The 21,186-nt window shown below is 45.9% G+C and overlaps 1 protein-coding gene across 1 annotated transcript in view; it reads right to left on the bottom strand.

Moving 5' to 3' along the window:
* Positions 1-21,186, bottom strand: part of LOC149432724 (hemicentin-1-like) — a 51,042-nt gene that overhangs the window by 20,761 nt on the left and 9,095 nt on the right. Inside the window, exons 5-6 of the mRNA XM_089665027.1 lie at positions 20,172-20,450; positions 19,384-19,662 (exon numbers count right to left, since the gene is read on the bottom strand). Of these exons, the coding sequence (XP_089521153.1) occupies positions 19,384-19,662; positions 20,172-20,450 (558 nt within the window). The remainder of the gene's footprint in view (positions 1-19,383; positions 19,663-20,171; positions 20,451-21,186) is intronic.

Consider the following 21,186-nt stretch of genomic DNA (forward strand, 5'->3'; position numbering starts at 1 on the left):
AGGAAGGGATAGTCACTACCACAACAATTGGAGTCAGAATATATGTGAAATTTAATTTCAAAGGGTTCATTGAACTGTATAAAACACTACCGGGTGAATCTGGTATGTAATTGGAATTCCTCTCATCTGTTGTATGCTGATGGGTGTAACTCTAGCCTCTTGAGGACCACTGTATTTTTGTTGGGTTCTCCTAAGCTCTGCACAGCCAGACCACACTCATTTTCCACTTTCTCCCAGTCAGTAAAACAGTCCTTGAGCTTGGTTTTGTTGTGTTTATTAGGGGTTAACAACTTGGATCCCAGGGGTATATGGGATGCCCAAGGAACTGTAGAACTTTGAGGACTTATTAGCAAAGAAAAATGTACAAAATGTGGACAAAAATCAGCAACAGTTTTAGTAAGGAGCACTGAGTCCCCTTTGGTGAATCTCCTCAAACCCCAGATGAAACACTCCTCATCTACCCGGCTGTCCTGAGGGTATCCCTGGGCAAGGGATTCCAAGATCTACGGTGAAGTAGTCTCAGATGAGAACTAGTTGGGTATTGCGCCTGACCACCCTCTTCCTTCTTTGGCCCAGGGGGTGTAGAAGTACTCACACTGTCCTTTTCCTGTAGCATAATGGGTTGCAGCTGCTTTCAGGCCTTACTCTGGGCTGGCCCCTTCCCTGTTGACAGGCTCACCTAGCAGACTGTGGGACAGTGGAGATTCTTCTGTCCAGCTTCAGCCTGTAGGCAGCCCTCCCTCCACTGGGGCCCTCTCCCAGGTTCCACACACCAGCACCTTCCTTCAATCCATCTTCCACCCGACTCAAACAACTCATCTGCTGATGTTAGGGCAGGAGCTGAGGAACGGACAGGCAGGCCTAACAATGTAACGCACTGGCTGACGACAACCACCACCCACAGTCCCTCAGGGCGCGGAGTCTAAGTCCCAGGCTGCCCTTCACCAGGGCCCCTGATGGTGGGGATGGACTTGACGCAGCCAGGAACCAGGTCGCGGCCCCCGAGACACCTCAGTTGCGGTAATGGCCGCCGCCAATGGCGTGTAGCTGGTGGAAAAGACCAAAGAGTAGTCAGGCAGGCCGGGTCAACAACAACGGGACAAAACGGTACAGGACAGCAGACGAGAATCACAGGTCACGAGCCGGGTTCAGCAACAGAGGGTCAGAACAAAGGAGAGCACAAAGAATAGTCGAGTCACAAGCTGAGTCAGATTCCAGGAGAGTCACGAGAGTCAGAACAGAGTAATAGCGACACAAAGACACAAGACACAAGTGCAAAGAGCATGTGCGGAACACAGGCTTATATGTCATCAGCCGCACCCCTCTGGGGGATGGACCTCAGATACCTGAAGGCATAAAGGATTCCCACCATGCTCAGCAGAAATCCAAGATGGACGCCAGCACATGGAGTAACATAACCTCAGGGAAAAGGTAGGACCTTGACAGCTGATCAGGCTCTCCCACATTTAAGGGCTGACCTAGTCATCATGCCAGGCCTCCTGCCTGGGGATTGGTCAGGTTCCCTCAAACATACAAATCCAGGCCTCCTGCCCTTCTCTTCTAGAAAGTTTGAGCAGTTTCTAGAAAGGTAGGAGGGCAACAGAAGCCCTGCCCTGTAGAGCCTTCCAACCTTATCTCAGGTAACCTCACTCTCAAGCTGACTCATCCCAGGCTTCTAACAAGCCTCTGAGTAACTGACAAAAAATTCTGCCTAAACTAGAGCGCGATACATCGGCAAATCGTGTTTGAATTTAAATGCAACAGACAGATATTTTTTGTAATTGGAATCTCATTATTATGTTGTGTTATCTGTTTGCCAGGGTTGGAGTAGGCTGGGCTAAATGAGTGCATTTAGGGACAATAAACACAAGCTGTTCTAGACAGAAGTAGGTAGGTCAGGGTAAGGCAAGGGTGAGATTTCCTCACAGAGGTAGTCTGAAAAGATAGAAGAAGGTTTAAAGTGTTACTAAACCCACAAAATCAGTCTGTATATGCGGTAATGCATGCTTGTTATACTAAATGTTGAAGGGTTAATCCTCTGCCTTGTTTAAAAAGGCTGTTTGATCCTGTCCTCTCTGATCCTCCCCTTCTTCTACTGCCCCCAATCCATCTGCTGATAAAACAGAGCTTTGGGGACAATGTGCACATGCTCAGTTTGGTGTGTGTGTTGCTAGAGAGGTTTTTTTTTTTCTCTTGGGAGGGTGCATGTGATAAGCACAGGGCCAATCGGCACTGTCCAGACAGAGGTCAGGGGCCCTGCATCCTCCTAGAGCAGAAATAAAACTCCTCCTACAAACTGTAATCCGTGCTCTGCTAGACACTGATAGAAGTCACAAGACTGCTATATACTGCTGATGAGAAATGGTATTTAGCATTTTATATTTACTAAAATAATTGCAGTTCTGTGTACTGTGGGAGACCGGATATAGTGAATGCAGAGTCTGGGGAGACAAAATATAGTGAATGCAGGGTCTGGGGAGACCAAATATAGTGAATGCAGGGTCCGGGAAGAGCGGATATAGTGAGTGCAGGGTCCGGTGAGACCAGATATAGTGAATGCAGGGTCCGGGGGGAGCGGATATAGTGAATGCAGAGTCCGGGGGAGAGCGGATATAGTAAATGCAGGGTCCGGGGAGACCGGATATAGTGAATGCAGGGTCCGGGGAGAGCGGATATAGTGCATGTAGGGTCCGGGGAGAGAGGATATAGTGCATGCAGGGTCCGGGGAGAATGGATATAGTGAATGCAGGGTCCGGGGTTTAGGAACACTTTAAAGTAGTGAAATTTTCTAAGGGTAATGGTTTGCTGATTGGAATGATGAATGGTGGAAGATGAGATGTTGCAACCGACCAGGTTATGATCTGAGAGAAGAAAGGGGTGTTGCAGAGCGAATAGAAGCGGGAGGATACAAGGTCACGGGTATTATCACAGTGGGTTATCGGAGTGTGTGTCCATTAGATTGGGTCAAAGGATGGCGTTAGGTTAGAAGTTTAGCTCTGATTCAGGATGAGATTTACCATAGCTCACCTGCTGAACAGAGCAGATGTGTAGGTGGGTGCTGTTTGTCCTCCCTGCTGTTGGTGGTGCTGTTCAGCTGGCCACTGTGCAGAAGGGAATGGAGGTTGAGAGGAGCTTTGTTCCTCTGAATCCTTTATAGGTGTCATCAGGGGAGCAGTGGTGTCAGGAATGGACTCGCCAATGGTGGTGGGACTCACCTGCCTTGTGGGCTGCAGTACCAAGGCTGGCCAGCGGGTGCTCTCAGCAGCCAGAATCTTACTCCTGCAATCAGGCCATCACCTGAGGCTGATTGCAGGAGGTGTATTTAAGCAGGACCAGGCCTGTGATCAGTGCCTTGGTGTATGTTTCCCATGAGCCCCTGTACCTGCATCCTGTCTGCTTCCTGCCTGATCCTGCTTTGATCCTGACTCTGAACCTGACTCTGAATGAACTCCACCTGTCCTGACATCGGCTATTCCTGACCTCTCTTCCGCTCGCTCCTGGTACCGTTTGCCCGTTAGCTACGGACACGGCCCGTCTGACTACGTTGTGCTCTCTCTCTCTCTCTCTATATATATATATATATATATATATATCAGTTTAGGTTTGGGTTTGTTTCACCTTGTTGTATGTATTTGTGTTAGTTTTGGGTTTGGTTTGTTGCACTGTGTTTATGTTTGTGTTGTCCTTAATAAATTATCTTGTTTACACGCTATACCTGAAGTCTGTGTTTCCCTGTGTCGGTCCACACACCTCTGGTCATTCCCGGAGCCCTGACAAGTGGTCTGATTGGATGCTGCTGCCTTGGCTGACCTCCTTGGCCGTCTTTAGTGAGGGCAATGCTAATGAATAGCGCTGTCCCATTGCAGTTGCCACACATTGTGTGCAGTGGATAGTGTATGAACAAGATCCTTGTTGGCTAGGTACAGTGTATGTAATGCTAGGGAGAGGTTCTTGTTGAGGAAGGGTAGTGCAGGGACACCACACCTGATTCTACCATTTGGGAACTCTAGAGAGTTGGGACAAGGACCTTTGTGTCAGTTTCCTAATGGCATCTCCACCTCTGTTCTGCCTATTGGCCACCCCCTTCATCGGATGCTGCTGTGTTACACTACCGCCAACGTTGTAAGACCTATTGTACCCAGGTTTCCAGTGATATTATTATTATTATTATTATTATTATTACTACGAGTTTATATAGCGCCAAAGGGTTTGCTCAGCGCTGTACAATAGGGGGGGACAATACATGGCACAGTACAACAAAGACAGACAGCGTACGAGGGGTAAGAGGGCCCTACTCTTACGAGCTTACTATTGGTGCTCTGTTGCCATATTGTCTGGAACTGTGAAGTGAGCACCTTGCCGCTGTCTTCCACGTGTTATTTGTTACTTCTGCTTATCCAGATAATTTTGCCCCCTTCCTTGGCTCAGTGTACCTTTTATTCTATCTTGGGTAAAAATCAACTAGCCTGCTCACACATGGGCCATGTGAAAGGAGCCTTTAGCTGGCCATACACTGAAATTCAGCTAGTCCCTGTTAAACTGGCTGATTTTCAATCAATCAGTGTGTGGCCATCCCCACTTGACAGAAGTTGATCTTCTCCTGTTGAAGGAACGTGCTGGAAAATGTCAATCGGCTACAGCGGGGGTCAGCAACCTGTAGATCCTGATCTACCAGTAGATCTCGGCCAGGTGACTGATAAATCAGTCAGGGCTTGTTGACTCGCCATCCCAGAGCATCAGAGTGCAATGTAGAGGGACTACTTGTAAAGTTGGAGCTGTAGTAGGGAACAAAAGCCACATAAGCCAATGTCTCCTCTGTAGTGCCAATTCCTACGCCCTGTCATGGTTGGTTGGTGCAGCACCTGCCAAGCATGACCCATTTAAGTGAATGAGGCTGCTCTGCAAGTACCCTACAACCTTGTACAATACAGCAAACAAGGGGTTAAACAGGCAGCTATGTGTTGCTTTCTCACCAACCCCTTGAACCCCGAAGAAGCATGCAGTTGCGGGGTGGCCCGTTTACTTGAATAGTTTGTGATTGGTAGGTGGTAGTACCCACCAATAGCAACAGGGCGTTTAATTTCTGCTGTGACTGCTGTGCTTCAGCAGCTAAAGAGGGTAATGATTGGCGGCAGTAAAACTGCAACTCAACCAGAGTATTTTACCACCACCCGACTTTACGTGTGGACAAGCCCTAAGGGTGCTGCAGATGCAGTTAAGCTCATCCACAAGTGCAGCAGGCACAAAGTGATCCAAGTGTGTTTGACAGGTGGTAAGGAGGAGATATGTTGCCTCCTCGCCATCTGATTTAAACCCTTGAAAAATCCATACAATCCATTGCCATGCAATGCACATGATTGTGACAAGTGCAACCAGGGGCGGACTGACCATTCGAGCACTCGGGCACTGCCCGAAGGCCCGGGGTCAGTAGGGGGCCCCATGAGATGCTCCTGGTACCTTTCATTGGCTTTTTTGGGTGTGGGCGAAGACACAGGGTCCCCATGATCCCCTATTGCCCGGGGGCCCCATGGGTTGTCAGTCCGCCCCTGCGTACAACAATTAGAGGTTTAAATCAGGTGTGAGGAAGTGAAACTGTGCTCAGTGATCTTTGACTTCTTCCCATGTTGTTCAGGTAGACCTCCACCTCTTTAAGGTTGCCTACCCCTGATCAGTGTATTCTGACAGCGGTGGGTCCCAATTGGGGAAATTCCTCCATCCACCTCATTCGTGTGGTTGAGGAATTAGTGCCTTTTTAGGTTTTTTTTTTTTCACCCAGTGAAAAAAAAAATCTACAGCCAGTTTTAAGGTGTATGCAAAAATGGAAGTCTGTGTCCCATCAAGGAGACTTAATTTCTTGTGTCAGAGACACGAGTGGAGGAAATCTCTCCAAAGTCTTTACCCATTGGGAGAGTTCCCATTCCTTCTTGATCTCTGACAACAAAAATGTTTTCTCAAATCTCAGGACCTCCATATAAATTCTAAGACGCACACACACCCACACACACACCTCGAGTAAGTATGCAAGAGCTGACGTAGTTGTCAATAAAATAAAAACATATTGCAGCACCAATAATAAAGGCCATCAGAATATTTTATAAGGTGACATAGTCAGCACCACTGCACACAATTGCTCTATAACCCAAATGCAAACATTTTAAATTGTGGGGTATTTTTTGGCCGACCTACAAACCGCTGTCAATGTTTACCTGAAGAAGCATTATGGGATTTTTTCAGCCCTAGGAAGACTGCTTTGGGCATACAGGGTTAGTTTCAGGATGAGCAGGAGCTCTGAGGGCAATACATCTACCCACATTTTCCTTGCTGCACCACCTGCTATAGTATTGGATTTGTATTCTCTTCACACGCACACAGATTTTCTATGGTTAAGTTGCCTTAAAAGCCCCCTAGCCAGGCCCCTTTCGCCCCCCAGGCCCCAAAGCCTATTGTTACACCATTGCACCAGGACTAACAGATGGGGTGAAACTCTCCAGTGGGAAAACTGAGAGTAAGAAAAAACTGACCGGGGGGTCCTAACACTTTCCTATAATATTCGAAACTTAAAAAAAAAAAAAGCCTTACACTCTACATAGAAGAATATGAAGGCTTTCATTGCTGATCACCTTCTGAATTAAAGGTCCAAAGACTTGAGTAGCTGAAATGGCTTGCTATATGCTGGACTTTTTGGGGCTCCCTAGGTTCTGGGGTCTTGAGCAGCTTTATTATAAACCTGTGTTGGTCACCTTTACTACTTTCAGTAGCCAAAAGGAATGTGATCACTGATCGGGAAATACTGTTATTATGTATAGATAGGTTAAGTAGATAGTAAAGATCACTCACTGAACTGTATGAGAAGTAGAAGGGTGGCAGTCAAGATGGCATAGCCCATGTTCCCGGTAGGTAGAGGTTGGCGTGGCTCAGAGATGGGTCATTCCTGGGTGATCTTGCAGGTAAAAATATCACGGGTCATTTCTGAAGAGGAGGAAGGAGAGAGAATTGTAATGGGAGGGGACAGAATGAGGTCACTGGTATTTCAAGAATTATTTTAAATGTTTTGAAATATGCAGCCTTCAATACACTATCTGGTGATCCTGCTGTAAGTTTGGCCAGTTCTGTCTCCAACTTGTGCTCCTGTGCTGTAGAAAGCACCAGCGGAGGAAACTAAAAGTGGCCAGGTTTGGGCAGTATGGTGGCAGGTTTGGGCAGTATGGTGGCAGGTTTGGGCAGTATGGTGGCAGGTTTGGGCAGTATGGTGGCAGGTTAAAGGAGTATAGAGGCAGGTTTGGGCAGTATGGTGGCAGGTTAAAGGAGTATAGAGGCAGGTTAGGGTAGTATAGTGGCAGGTTTGAGTAGTATAGTGGCAGTTTTGAGTAGTATGGTAGGTTTGGGCAGTATGGTGGCAGGTTTGGGCAGTATGGTGGCAGGTTTGGGCAGTATGGTGGCAGGTTTGGGCAGTATGGTGGCAGGTTAGGGCAGTATAGTGGTAGGCAGGGGCAGACTGACCATTTGGAAACTCGTGCACTTCCCGAGGGCCCGGGGTCAGTAGGGGGCCCCATAAGATGCCCCTGGTACCTTTTTCATAGGCTTTTTTGAGTTTGGGCAAGGATACAGGGGCCCCATGATCCCCTATTGCCTGAGGACCCCATGAGTTGTCAGTCCGCCCCTGGTGGTAGGTTAGAGCAATATAGAGGCAGGTTAGGGCAGTATAGTGGAAGGTTAGGGCTATACAGTAGCAGTATAGTGGCAGGTTAGGACATCATAGTAGCAGGTTAGGACAGTATAGTGGCAGGTTGGTGTGTATAGCGGCAGGTTAGGGCAATGCAGTAGCAGTATAGTGGCAGGTTAGGACATCATTGTAGCAGGTTAGGACAGTATAGTGGCAGGCTAGGGTGTATAATGGCAGGTTAGGACAGTATAGATGCAGTATAGTGGCCGGTTAGGGCATATAATGGCAGGTTAGGACAGTATAGCGGCAGGTTAGGACAGTATAGATGCAGTATAGTGGCCGGTTAGGGCAGTGTAGTGGAAGGTTAGGGCTATATAGTGGCAGGTTAGGACATCATAGTAGCAGGTTAGGACATCATAGTAGCAGGTTAGGACATCATAGTAGCAGGTTAGGGTGTATAATGGCAGGTTAGGACAGTATAGATGCAGTGTAGTGTTAGACTAGGGCAGTATGTAGTATCAGGATGTTGCTTCTTGGCTTGTAGATCCCCGAGGGGCAACCTAACCAGATTAGATGACAGGGGCGTGTTACAGGAAGCCTCACCTAGACCGTTGGTGTCAGGGCTCCCAGGTGTGACCAGAGGTGTGTGACTGACGCAGGGAAACGCAGACTTCAGATATGTGATAAACAATATAATTTATTAACACTAACAATACAAACATAAATGCAGTGCAATACTAAAACATAATACAGTGCAAACAAACCAAACCAACCACCCACAGATAACAGTACATACAAGCAAGCGTCGTCAGGCAGGCCGGGTCAATATCAATAGGGCAGGTAGGTACAGGGGGAGCAAGCGGAGAATGGTCGGGGTCACAGGCCAGGTTCAGCAGGTAGCGGGCAGCGTGGTACAGAGGGTCAGGCAGAGGGATGGTCAGGGTCACAAGCCAGGGATCAGAACAGGTAGCAAGCAGCGTGGTACAGAGGGTCAGGCAGAGGGATGGTCAGGAGCGAGCTGGGATCAGAGCAGGAGAAGTCAGCAGCGGTTCAGATCAGGCAGGGTCAGCAAAGGAACAGAAACAGGATGCAGGACAGATACAGGGCCCAGGACAAACACAACACCAAGGCAGAGTCTGCGGGTCTGTCCATCCCTTAAATACCCCAGCATAATCAGTTCCAGGTGTTAGCTGGCTGCAAAGTTGAGTCTCTGATTGCTGGGAGCACCCGCTGGCCAGCCCTGGTACTGCAGATCAAAAGGCAGGTGAGTCCCACCATTGCTGGCCAGTCCATTCCTGACAGTTGGGCTCCCTGCTCACCCGATCATCAACGTAGCTGGACAGTATATTTACTGTGTTTACAGCAGCAAAGACAGGAAAAGTGCACCTGTCTGAAGTACAGTTCAGCAACCAGGCACAGTGTCCAGGGTGGAGGAAGACTGCGGTTGGCTTTTGGGGGGCAACTGAAATCTGGAAGGGATTGGGGCATAGCCCACCCCAGCACCCCCCTTTGATCCGGCCATGACCTTATAGCAGACCATTCTCACAGTTACGGTCCACTGTTGTCACTATAAGAAAACCTGCCCTGAGAAATGCCATGCAGCCATTACTAGAGGAGAAGTGATTGCAAAGAGGCTTGTTGAGTAAATGCAGCACAGTGTAGTGGGCAATAAGCATGTAGAGTTCTGATTTGCAAAAGGCGATGTACTGTAAGAGCAATTCAAAAGTACAAGCAGTCTTGGCAGGGAGGCTCACCCGACCAGGAAAACTCACAGGACTGCAGTGAAGATACAGAAGTAAGTAGACTCACTGCCACAAGGAGCGAATTGCAGCCTGGCAAGTCCAACCCAATAGGGGAAGCTTCCTGAGAAAGTAGACATGGTCCCTTCTCTTTTCTTACTCCTCCGGAACCTTTCCCCATCTCTAACACTATCCCTGCCAGACGGGGAACCTGTATCTACTCTAGCTTCTCTCATAAAGCGTGCCAAAAACCGGGGCAGAGTCTTAAATAAACTCTCCTTGACCCAAGACTGCCACCTGGACCACATGGGACCAGAGCATCCAACCTTCCTTGGTCACACTGTCCTGCATGACCAAGGAAGGTTGGATGCTTTGGTCCCATGTGGCCCAGGTGGCAGTCTTGGGTCAAGCAGAGTCTATTTAAGACTCTGCCCCGGGATATGGCACGCTTTATGAGAGAAGCTAGAGTAGAGACAGGTTCCCTGTCTGGCAGGGTTAGTGTTAGAGATGGGGAAAGGTTCCGTCTAGGGTGTTTCTTATTGTGTTTAAATTTGGAAATTATGAACTTGGATATATCCTGGAAATTTAAAACTGTACAACTTGATGACTTCTCAGATTGCTGATTGCACTTACACAAAGAAATGTCCCACAGGATTTCTAGGCTGACTGTGACTTATACTCCTTCCAGAGTTTAAAGCAGCACACTTTCACACTTTGCAGCACTGGGGTCTTGTACTCACTTAGCCACAGGATCATTGGTTGCCTCCTGCTGATTATCCCCCAAGCTCTTCCCAGTGAGGGAGATTTAGATTTACACCGAATCTGGACTCTCTCCCACAGCTTCCTCCCTGATCTTTCCCATGAGCTTCTCCTGACCCAATTTGATGCTAGGACTTGTAAATAGACCCCCCAGCTAAGCAAAGTTGGGACCTCAGTGTCTTCAAACTGACTTTCTCCCAGAGTTCTGCCCCATTGGCAGAGTCCCTCAGCCTGGGTCTTCTCCTGCAGGACTGGACCCAGGAACACTTCCCTGCCGTTCATGTCTCAGACTACTTATGGGCTCTCCCTCCTCTTTATGGGCACACCTCCCCAGGGATTGGCTGAAACACCATAAATATTCAGACTGACAGTTCTTCGTTCCCTCCCACTATGATGCTAGAAGCCTCTAGAAGGAAGAAGCAGAACAACAACTTATATTGTGAAACACGGAGCAGCCCTTAATTAATTAACCCCTGCCCCTCTGATTACAATGGAGCTAACTGAATTTACATAGCCTACTCTAAACTAGGAGGGTGTTGCATTAATATACACAGATTTGCGTTATTTTTACCAAAAATGTAGCAAAATACATATCCTAAATGTATGAAGAAATATTATTTATATGCAAAGTTTTGTAACAGAAAGTAAGAGAAACTGTTTTTGTTCAAATTTCCTCAGTGGTGATTAAAGTTCATGTGAACTCTAACAATAAATGTCTCCTATTTGCTACCTTTTGGTCTTTTATATATTCCATTGAAAGTGTAGTATTATAGCTGTCCAATAACTAACTCGCACCCCTATTCTAGGTGGACAATGCTGCTCAATATGGTTGTCACTCTGACAGGAAGTATGTATGGCAGGATTAGTGTTGAAGGAAAAGGTCGCCCTTAGGAGCATGTTGCACCCATTTTTTTTTGGGGGGGGGGGTGGCAACATGCTCCTATTCACCCGTCTCCCTCCGCCAAAACCCTCAACCCTGTAACAGCAGACGAAAGTTCCTCTCCCCGCACCCGCTGTCGTAGTTTGAAAATGGCATGGCTGTGCATGGCTCTGCCCACGCAGCCACATCGTTCATTCACTGCAATCTGAATGAATGAATCACAAGTCCCATCTGCCACTTTGGCAGATGGGACTTACAATTTCAAAGGACCGCGGGCTTGTGGTCAGCATACTCGTAGTCAGTTCACACTGCCTAAAACTCTAACTAGAAGCCCATACAAAGGTCCAGGCAAGAGAGCTGTTGGCAGTGTGTGAAGAAGCCTGGCTTTGCACCCATGATCCACTGGTTGTGGGTGCAGTTCCTTGCAGGCTCTTGTGCAAAAAAAAAAAAAATGCTAATTATTTTCCCTGCAAAAATATGTGCATTTATAAAAAAAAAAATTCATAAAGGTGTACTTGGCCTTTAAAAATAAAGATAGTGAGGGGAACCAAAAGCAAATACAACCATGACATGTAAGAACTGGTAAGCTGCAGTACATCAGTGCTTAGCATTAGATACACCCAGGGGCGCACTAACAATTTGGAAACTCGGGCACTGCCCGAGGGCCCGGGGTCAGTAGGGGACCCCATGAGATGCCCCTGGTACCTTTTTCATAGGCTTTTTTGAGTTTGGGCAAGGACACAGGGGCCCCATAATCCCCTATTGCCCGGGGGCCCCGTGAGTTGTCAGTCTGCCCCTGGATACACCTTAAAACGGAACTATACTCCACTCCGCTCCAGCGATGTGGCACCTCTCTGCTCCCCCCCTGCTGTTGAGATCCTCAAGCACCCAGCTTCTGGGTCTCGTTCTCCGGTCGCTATCAGTGGCCAGGCAGAGATGACTTCACTCCCATGCATGAGCAGGAGTTCAGTCAGATTCGGCATTGCCGAATTCGTACAGTGAGTTGCGTATGCACGGCTCTCTGTACAGAGGCGGGCAGGCAGGTAAGTAAGTTTAATGCAGAAGAGACAAAGCATGTCTCTTCTGCATTAAAATTCCCACCTGTCCGACCATTTTTATTATTTTACCTAAAGTTCTACTTTTTAAGTACTGCAAGAAAAAAAATCTTGTGTAGCCTTACCCCCTTAGTAGTTGCTGAAGTTTTGGGTTCTCCTTTAGTCCTGCATAGTCATGCAACATGCACTTCATTCCAGACCTGCACTCCAGAGACCATAAACTGTCCTTGATCTTGTTTTTTCTGTTTGGATTTTATTAGGGGGTGTAAACTTGGATGGGGGTGAGGGGTACATGGAATGCCCAAGGAACTGTTTAACTGGGGACAACTTTCTGAAGCTATTTACAAGTGCTCAAAAGGGTTCTCTTCTCTTCTTGGGGAGCTAGCCAGTCACAGGTGGTGTTGAAAATCCTTGGACAAGGGGATCTAGAGTCTGACACTTTAAAAGTACAGTCCAGCTGGGGCTAGTTAGGTTCCACCCAAATGCCCTCTCCCCTATTCCCTGTCCAGGGGGTATAGAAGTACTCACTGTTCCTCTCCTGTAAGCTGTAGCTACCTTCAAGCCTTCTGCTGGGCTGGCTCCTTCCCTAGCTCCACAGGTGGTCCTCTCTCAGGGGGGCCCGTGAGGTGCAACTTTCCTCTTTTCAAGATCCCACCTGGAGGCAGACCCCTTCCCACTGGGCCTTCTCCCAGGCTCCACACTTGCCTCCTGCTCTCACATCTTCCACCTAAACTCCCCTTCTCCTACTGAGCAGGCTCAGACATGCTTGATGGCTGTCCCAACCCCTTGCCAAGCCTGCTTCTTGGGAATTGGGAATTGAGATCCTTTAAGCATACAGACCAGACACTCCTCACCCCCACCCACTGAGTTCTAGGGACTTCTCCAAGACTCTAGATCAAGGGGAGGTTACAGAGAGCTGATCTGCAGAGCCTCTCAGCCCTGACACAAATTTGACCACTCTGGTTATTTCTCCTGGCTGCTATTCAGCCTCCAGTCTAGAAAAAATAATTAACTAGCTTCCCCTAGCTTTCCTAGGAGGGTGCTACATCTGGTTTTAAAAAAAATGTAATACAATTGATTCGGGTAGTGTTGTCTCTCTCGGTCATCTCCTATCTCTAATCTTTATCATCTCTAGCTCTTACCTTTATCATCTCTTGGATCTATTATCTCTCTCTCTTTCACTCTATCATCTCTATCTCTGTCTATCATCTCTATCTCTGTCTACCATCTCATGTCTATCATCTCACGTCTATACCATCCCTATCTCTACCAACTCATGTCTACCAACTCATGTCTTATATCATCCCTACCTCTACCATCTCATGTCTTATATCATCCCTACCTCTACCATCTCATGTCTTATATCATCTCTACCATCTCATGTCTTATATCATCTCTACCATCTCATGTCTTATATCATCCCTACCTCTACCATCTCATGTCTTATATCATCCCTATCTCTACCATCTCTTGTCTTATATCATCTCATGTCTATACCATCCCTAGCTCTACCAACTCCTGTCTTATATCATCCCTATCTCTACCATCTCGTGTCTTATATCATCCCTATCTCTAGCATCTTGTGTCTTATATCATCCCTATCTCTACCATCTCATGTCTTATATCATCCCTATCTCTACCAACTCATGTCTATCATCTCATGTCTATATCATCCCTATCTCTACCATCTCATGTCTATCATCTCATGTCTATATCATCCCTATCTCAACCATCTCTTGTCTACCATCTCATGTCTATATCATCCCTATCTCTACCATCTCATGTCTATCATCTCATGTCTATATCATCCCTATCTCAACCATCTCTTGTCTACCATCTCATGTCTATATCATCCCTATCTCAACCATCTCTTGTCTACCATCTCATGTCTTATATCATCCCTATCTCTACCATCTCATGTCTTATATCATCTCATGTCCAGGGGCAGACTGACCATTTAGGCACTTGGGCACTGCCCGAGGGCCCGGGGTCAATAGGGGGCCCCATGAGATGCCCCTGCTACAGTGGGGATCGAAAGTTTGGGCACCCCAGCTAAAAATTTGTATTAATGTGCATAAAGAAGCCAAGGAAAGATGGAAAAATCTCCAAAAGGCATCAACTTACAGATTAGACATTCTTATAATATGTCAACAAAAGTTAGATTTTATTTCCATCATTTACACTTTCAAAATAACAGAAAACAAAAAAATGGCGCCTGCAAAAGTTTGGGCACCCTGCAGAGTTAATATCTTGTACTGCCCCCTTTGGCAAGTATCACAGCTTGTAAACGCGTTTTGTAGCCAGCCAAGAGTCTTTCAATTCTTGTTTGAGGTATCTTTGCCCATTCTTCCTTACAAAAGTCTTCCAGTTCTTTGAGATTTCTGGGCTGTCTGTCACGCACTGCTCTTTTAAGGTCTATCCATAGATTTTCAATTATGTTGAGGTCAGGAGATTGTGAAGGCCATGGCAAAACCTTCAGTTTACACCTCTTGATGTAATCCCTCGTGGATTTCGAGGTGTGTTTAGGGTCATTATCCATTTGTAGAAGCCATCCTCTCTTTAACTTCAGCTTTTTCACAGATGGCATCAAGTTACCATCCAAAATTTACTGAAATTTTATTGAATCCATTTTTCCTTCTACTCGTGAGATGTTCCCTGTGCCACTGGCTGCAACACAACCCCAAAGCATGATTGATCCAACCCCATGCTTAACAGTTGGACAGAGGTTCTTTTCATTATATTCTGTGCCCCTTCTTCTCCAAACGTACCTTTGCTCATTCCGGCCAAAAAGTTCAATTTTAACCTCATCGGTCCACAGAACTTGTTTCCAAAATGCATCGGGCTTGTCTATATGTTCTTTTGCAAAGTTCAAACGATGATTTTTGTGGTGAGGACGTAGAAGGGGTTTTCTTCTGATGACTCTTCCATGAAGACCATATTTGTACAAGTATCTCTTTATAGTGGAATAGTGTACCACAACTCCAGTGTCTGCCAGATCTTTCTGGAGGGATCGTGCAGTCAAACGTGGGTTTTGAATTGTTTTTCTCACAATCCTGTGAGCTGTTCTGTCTGATATTTTTCTTGGTCTTCCAGATCTTGCTTTAACTTCCACTGTTCCTGATGACTGCCATTTCTTAATTACATTCCGAACAGAGGATATTGACATCTGAAAACACTTTGCTATCTTCTTATAGCCTTCTCCAGCTTTGTGAGCGTCAACTATTTTCAGTTTCAGTTTTCTAGACAACTGCTTAGAAGAACCCATGGTGCTGATTGTTGGGGCAAGGTCAGATGAGTCTGGGTATTTAAAACCTTTGAGATTGACATAACCTGGTCTTCCTAGACGATGATTGAGAACAATCCATGACACTGGCAGGTCTCAGCTTTGCAAAGGGGGCAGTGTATGCTATAAATTCTGGAGGGTGTCCAAACTTTTGCAGACGCCATTTTTTTGTTTTCTGTTATTTTGAAAGTGTAAATGATGGAAATAAAATCTAACTTTTGTTGACATATTATAAGAATGTCTAATCTGTAATTTGATGCCTTTTGGAGATTTTTCCATCTTTCCTTGGCTTCTTTATGCACATTAATACAAATTTTTAGCTGGGGTGCCCAAACTTTCGATCCCCACTGTACCTTTTTATAGGCTTTTTTGGGTATGTGGTTTGAGTGTGAGTGAGGGCCCCATAATTTCCTATTGCCCAGGGGCCCCTGCTCATGTCTACTGTATATCATCCCTATCTCTACCATCTCATGTCTTATATAATCCCTATCTCTACCATCTCATGTCTTATATAATCCCTATCTCTACCATCTCATGTCTGCCATCTCATGTCTTGTATCATCCCTATCTCTGCCATCTCATGTCTTATATCATCCCTATCTCTACCATCTCATGTCTGCCATCTCATGTCTTATATCATCCCTATCTCTACCATCTCATGTCTGCCATCTCATGTCTTGTATCATCCCTATCTCTACCATCTCATGTCTGCCATCTCATGTCTTATATCATCCCTGTCTCTACCATCTCATGCCTTATATCATCCCTATCTCTACCATCTCATGTCTGCCATCTCATGTCTTATATCATCCCTGTCTCTACCATCTCATGCCTTATATCATCTCCATGTCTATCACTGTCCCTTTTATCTCCATCGCTATCTTTATCATGTCAATCTCTCTCTATAATCTTTAACACTTGGCAGCAGAAAATGTTGGTTGGTATAATGAGATTCTTGGGCAAAGTCCCCCTCTAGACTGCGATATTAAAAGAAAGCGACATTTTCTTTTTTGCCCCGCAGTGACCCATTATTATTCATAGGATGACACTGGTTCCTTTACACAAAGAACAAAACATTTATTTGTTTGTTTATTTATTTATTGGAATAAATTACAGCACGGTAAAAAAAAAAAAGGTTTCATTTTATGTTTTTCTTTCCAGTCAGTTACCATCTTCAAGGGTCAGTCCAACAAAAAAAAATTGAGGTAAAAGTGAAGGTAGAAAAGATAAATTCTTCAGTATGAAAAGAAAGTCCTAAACGTCATCCATCACAGCAAAACCTTGTGAGGAGGTGTATGACCACCTCAGCCTGAGCTCCAACCAGGCCATTCCTCCAACGCATTTCACTCCACCCCTGAAGCTTAGCCATGATTAATCTCTGGGGCGGAATGAAATGCGTTGGGAGGTGCGTTGACACACAGAGGCAGGTGGGCCGAGCTGAGAACTATGTTGCAAAGATCTCACCACTAGAATGCAGAGTAGGTTAGAGGCTGGTGAATGGTCTGACTGGAGGTAAAATAAAACCTTAGAAGAATGGACACAGAGGCATGTGCACTTAGTAGCTGATAGTGGCTCAGGAAGGAAGCAGTGGCAATCGGGGTATTACTCCGGTAGGATCCCTCTTCTTTGGTTTATGCAGCAGAAAAATAACTTTTTCAGAAACCTATATAAAAAAAAACAGTATTCACCAAAGATGTTGTATGGTTGTGTTTTTTATATTTTTTTTTAATCCCCCTCATCCCACCCCCCACCCTAACACACCTGCAGGTTAGACAGAGTTGTGTGTCTGCGTGAGTGTCATAAAACGCAAGGTGTCATAAATGGTTCACATGCTGTCACAAGAAAATGAGAGTGCAAGCTCCTCAGGGGTGGAGACTAATGTGAATGGTCTGTGTACAATCACAAGGAATTGAAAAAGAAGGCTCCTCAGGGATGGAGACTGATACGATCTATGTATTGTCCCAAGAATTAATAATGTAAGCTCCACAGGGATGGAGACCGATAGAGTAATACGATACTAATTGATTATGTAAGTTCCTCAGGGGTGGAGATTGATATGAATGTTCTATGTACTGTTAAGGAATGTAAGAATGCAAGTTTTTTTGGGTGGACACTGATGTGAATGGTTTATGTACTCAGTTCTGTATAATTTGTTGGTGCTGAATAATTCAATACAATAAACTACCAGTAAAGCAAAAATAATTACCAAACTTTAAAACATTCACATTTTAATATATGTTATGTAAAATCAATCACCCAGTGGTTTCTAAGGGACGTAAGCTATGGAAACTCTTAAAATGGAGATCTCAGGGTTTTTTTCAGCTCCATCCACCAGCTTCAGCCATCACCAGGGCTTAGAATTCCCACCATAGGATCTCCAATAGAATATGTTGACTACCCTTGATTGGTTAGCTTTGTAACCACCAGAAAAAGAGAAGAACTAAAAACTGGATTGTAAGATATTGCCAGTGCAGTCATAAAGAGGTAGTAGGAAGCCAGAAGGGAACGCCACCCACTAACCTAAACCTTAATCTTTTTCTACTTGTGGGTGTTCTCGTTTTTTTTTTTTTTTTTTTTTTTTAGGGTTGCACTTTTTTTTCTTTTGAAAATGTATGCTTACCTGTCTGCCATCGTAGACTATATCTGGGACAGACAATCAGTGAGCAAGAAGAATTCCTCCCAACAGAGTCATTATCACCATGCTATATGTGCTGGTGGCACTGAGCGTGGCATCTAAATGGGAAAGAGAACAGTATTCAAGTAAACTAGACAACTGAGCTTTTGCTTTATTCACAAATGTCAGGTTTTCTAGGTGTTTGTGTTGGAAAAAAATAACCAAATCCCTAGGAGTGAATTTTAAGTGAGATGAACAGTCACTAGCACTAGGGGCTAAGCTGGTTTCCCACTAGAGTGCTCCTTCAGATCCTCTCCTGTACTGCTTTTGGAACGGCTGCTACTACTAGGCCTATCAGCTGGGCTGCTCCTTCCCTGCCATACAGGTGGTCCTCTCTCAAGGAGCCAGTGAGTCCCAAGTTTTCCTCCTTTCCAGGTTCACAGGCAGGCACCATCCCTCTAGGCCTACTGGCAGCCTCCTTCCTACAGACTTATATCTTCCTCTCCACACTCCTCTCCTTCCACCCGACTCTCCACCACAGTCCTGCTACTGAGCAGGCTTCTACACTTGTAAGGAAGTCCCAGCCCCTTGCCAAGCCTTCTGTTGGGGATTGGCTGAGGTCCCTCAAGATTGCAGGCATCCACTCCTCAGATCCAACAACTGCCTCCATGGTCCTTCTCCAAAAGCTTCAAACCAGGGGGAAGTTTCAGAGGGGCTGGCCTGCAGAGTCTCTCAGCCCCGACCACAATTTCACCCCACCTGAGCTGCTAACCAGCTCCTGGCTAACCATTAGGATCTAGCTCACCCTAACTGAACTAGGAGGGTGCTGCATCCAAATTGAGAGATTATCTCAAAATTGTATATTAAACGCCTAGCAGAAGTAATTAAATAGATTTACAACCAGATAGACAATTGTAGTAATCGTCATCTTTCATAGACTTACCTTTGGTTTCCTGTTACAGCAGTTGTGAGTGTGTGGGTGTTTAAATATGAATAATAGCCAGCAGAGGCAGATCCAATGCACTCCGTATTTAGTAACATAATAGGTCAGACATGCCCCTCCCCTTCTCTGCAGTTCAAGTCTGTGTGAGTCCGCTTGTGCCGAGGGGTGCGGCTGTTACTCAGCTCTGCTAGCACAGAGCACCGGAGTGTGAGGGCAGGAAGCAGCATTTTTTTCTGAGACAAAAAGGTCTTTTAAGGCATTTCTAAGCTAAAATCCACCACAAATCACAACATGCTGGGAGTAGACGACCATACAGATCTAAAATGGTGCAAGACCTCATTTTGAATTGTAGTCTGCTATCCTGTGTCTACTGGTAGCCTTTGGGACAACACAAGTAAACCTCTGACACGTCTATGGCTGATTAAACTGTGTTTTACCATCACTTACAAGAGACGGTGAGATTTAGGGACCCAGAATCCCTGTAGGCTGCGTTGGATAGGTTGCAGATATAAAGTCCATTGAATGTCCTGTTGGGTTTTGTTATCTGGAGAGTCCAATTCCCATCTAATAGACTGTAGGCATCCTTACTGATCACAGATTTCCCATCCTTCATCCATGTCACCATTTCAGTATAGCCACTAGAGGCGCTACAGCTTAGATTTACAAGGGCTGCCCCCTCCTTCACCGCCTGGGGTGACTGCGTCACTTTAACATTCTTCACCGGGTCTGTCAGACAAGAAGGGAAATGTATCATTCTGATTAAATATGTTTATAATTACATTTGACAATGCATTTTTTTTGTTAATACAGCTTTTCAAAGTTTTTTTTTTTTCTTCTCCCGCTTTCCATGATCCTGTTGTGATAGAATGACAAGAAATAAGGCAACTTTTCTTCCATTTTTTTTTTTCCCAAAACGGATCAGTGTGAAAGAAACCATACTGTATGTGTAGAATTACACTGGGCAGGGGCGGACTGATCATTTGGAAACTCAGGCACTGCCCGAGGGCCCGGGGTCAGTAGGGGGCCCCATGAGATGCCCCTGGTACCATTTTCATAGGCTTTTTTGAGTTTGGCAAGGACACAGGGGCCCCATGATCCCCTATTGCTCAGGGGCCCCATGAGTTGTCAGTCTGCCCCTGATTATACCACACTCTTATGAAGGTGTCATTGACATTCTGTGTTCTGTTCAAAACAGTCACCAGTGACACCGACCAGACTTTTGTGTTACAACCTACCATAAACGCGGAGCTGGAGGGACCCCGAACTCCAGTAGGCTGCATTGGATATGTTGCAGCTATAGTTTCCACTGAAGGTCCTGCTGGGTGCTATTATGTGGAGAGTCTGATTCCCATCCAATAGATTGTAAGTGCTGGTATTAACTATAGGCTGCCCATCCTTCGTCCATGTCACTGCCTCAGTGTAACCACTAGAGGCGCTACAGCTTAGATCTACAGCAGTGCTGCTCTCGCTCACCACATTGGGCGACTGGGTCACCGTAACATTCCCCACCGGGTCTGTAAAAATAATACATATATTTTAAAAATGGAAAACTAACAGATCTTTGGGTGGTAACCAACAGCCAGTTATTAGAACCTATCAGCTGTCAATGAACAAGGTCGCTAGTTTGTGCAAGGTTCGGGTTTTCATGCTGTCACTCACTGAAAGACTTCCTCCAGGGGGCGACAGGCTTTTTTACTCAGGCTGTGGTTGCTTCTAAATGCTAAAAAATTTATATGGGCACAGTGTTGCATGACCGCGCAATTGTCATTCAAAGTGTGATGGCACTGAAAGCTGAAAAGTGGCCTGGACAGGAAGGGGGTGAAGGTGTCCGGACTTGAAGTGGTTAAAAACCATAGAACCCCATACAGCCACCACTACAATTTACACTAAAATCATTATTGGTGGACACAAACTGAACATAACTTGCAAAATTCCCGCACGCCCCCTACCCGGAACTGCAAAATCACAGCCATCCAAAGCAGTGTGCCCAAGCTGACAGGGAGGAGAACTGTTAGTAAACTAAACAGTTCTCCTCCCCGTTGGAGATCCTCAGAAATCACCGGGCGTCGGTGAGTAATTACCAGCTGGGAACCAGTGATTGACAGCCGCGGATGCGAATGGCAGTGCAGGTAGGGCGCTCGCCCCTTACCCGGAAATGTAAAATCACATGTATATACATGTGATTTTGCGCACCTGTGCCACCCTGTAGCAGTACTTCTGGGTTAATCAAAGCTCATGCCTCCTACCGAT

This window comes from Staurois parvus, unplaced genomic scaffold, assembly GCF_062004578.1.
Source record: "Staurois parvus isolate SC_StPar_1 unplaced genomic scaffold, SC_StPar_1.0 ptg002113l, whole genome shotgun sequence".
NCBI lineage: Eukaryota > Metazoa > Chordata > Amphibia > Anura > Ranidae > Staurois > Staurois parvus.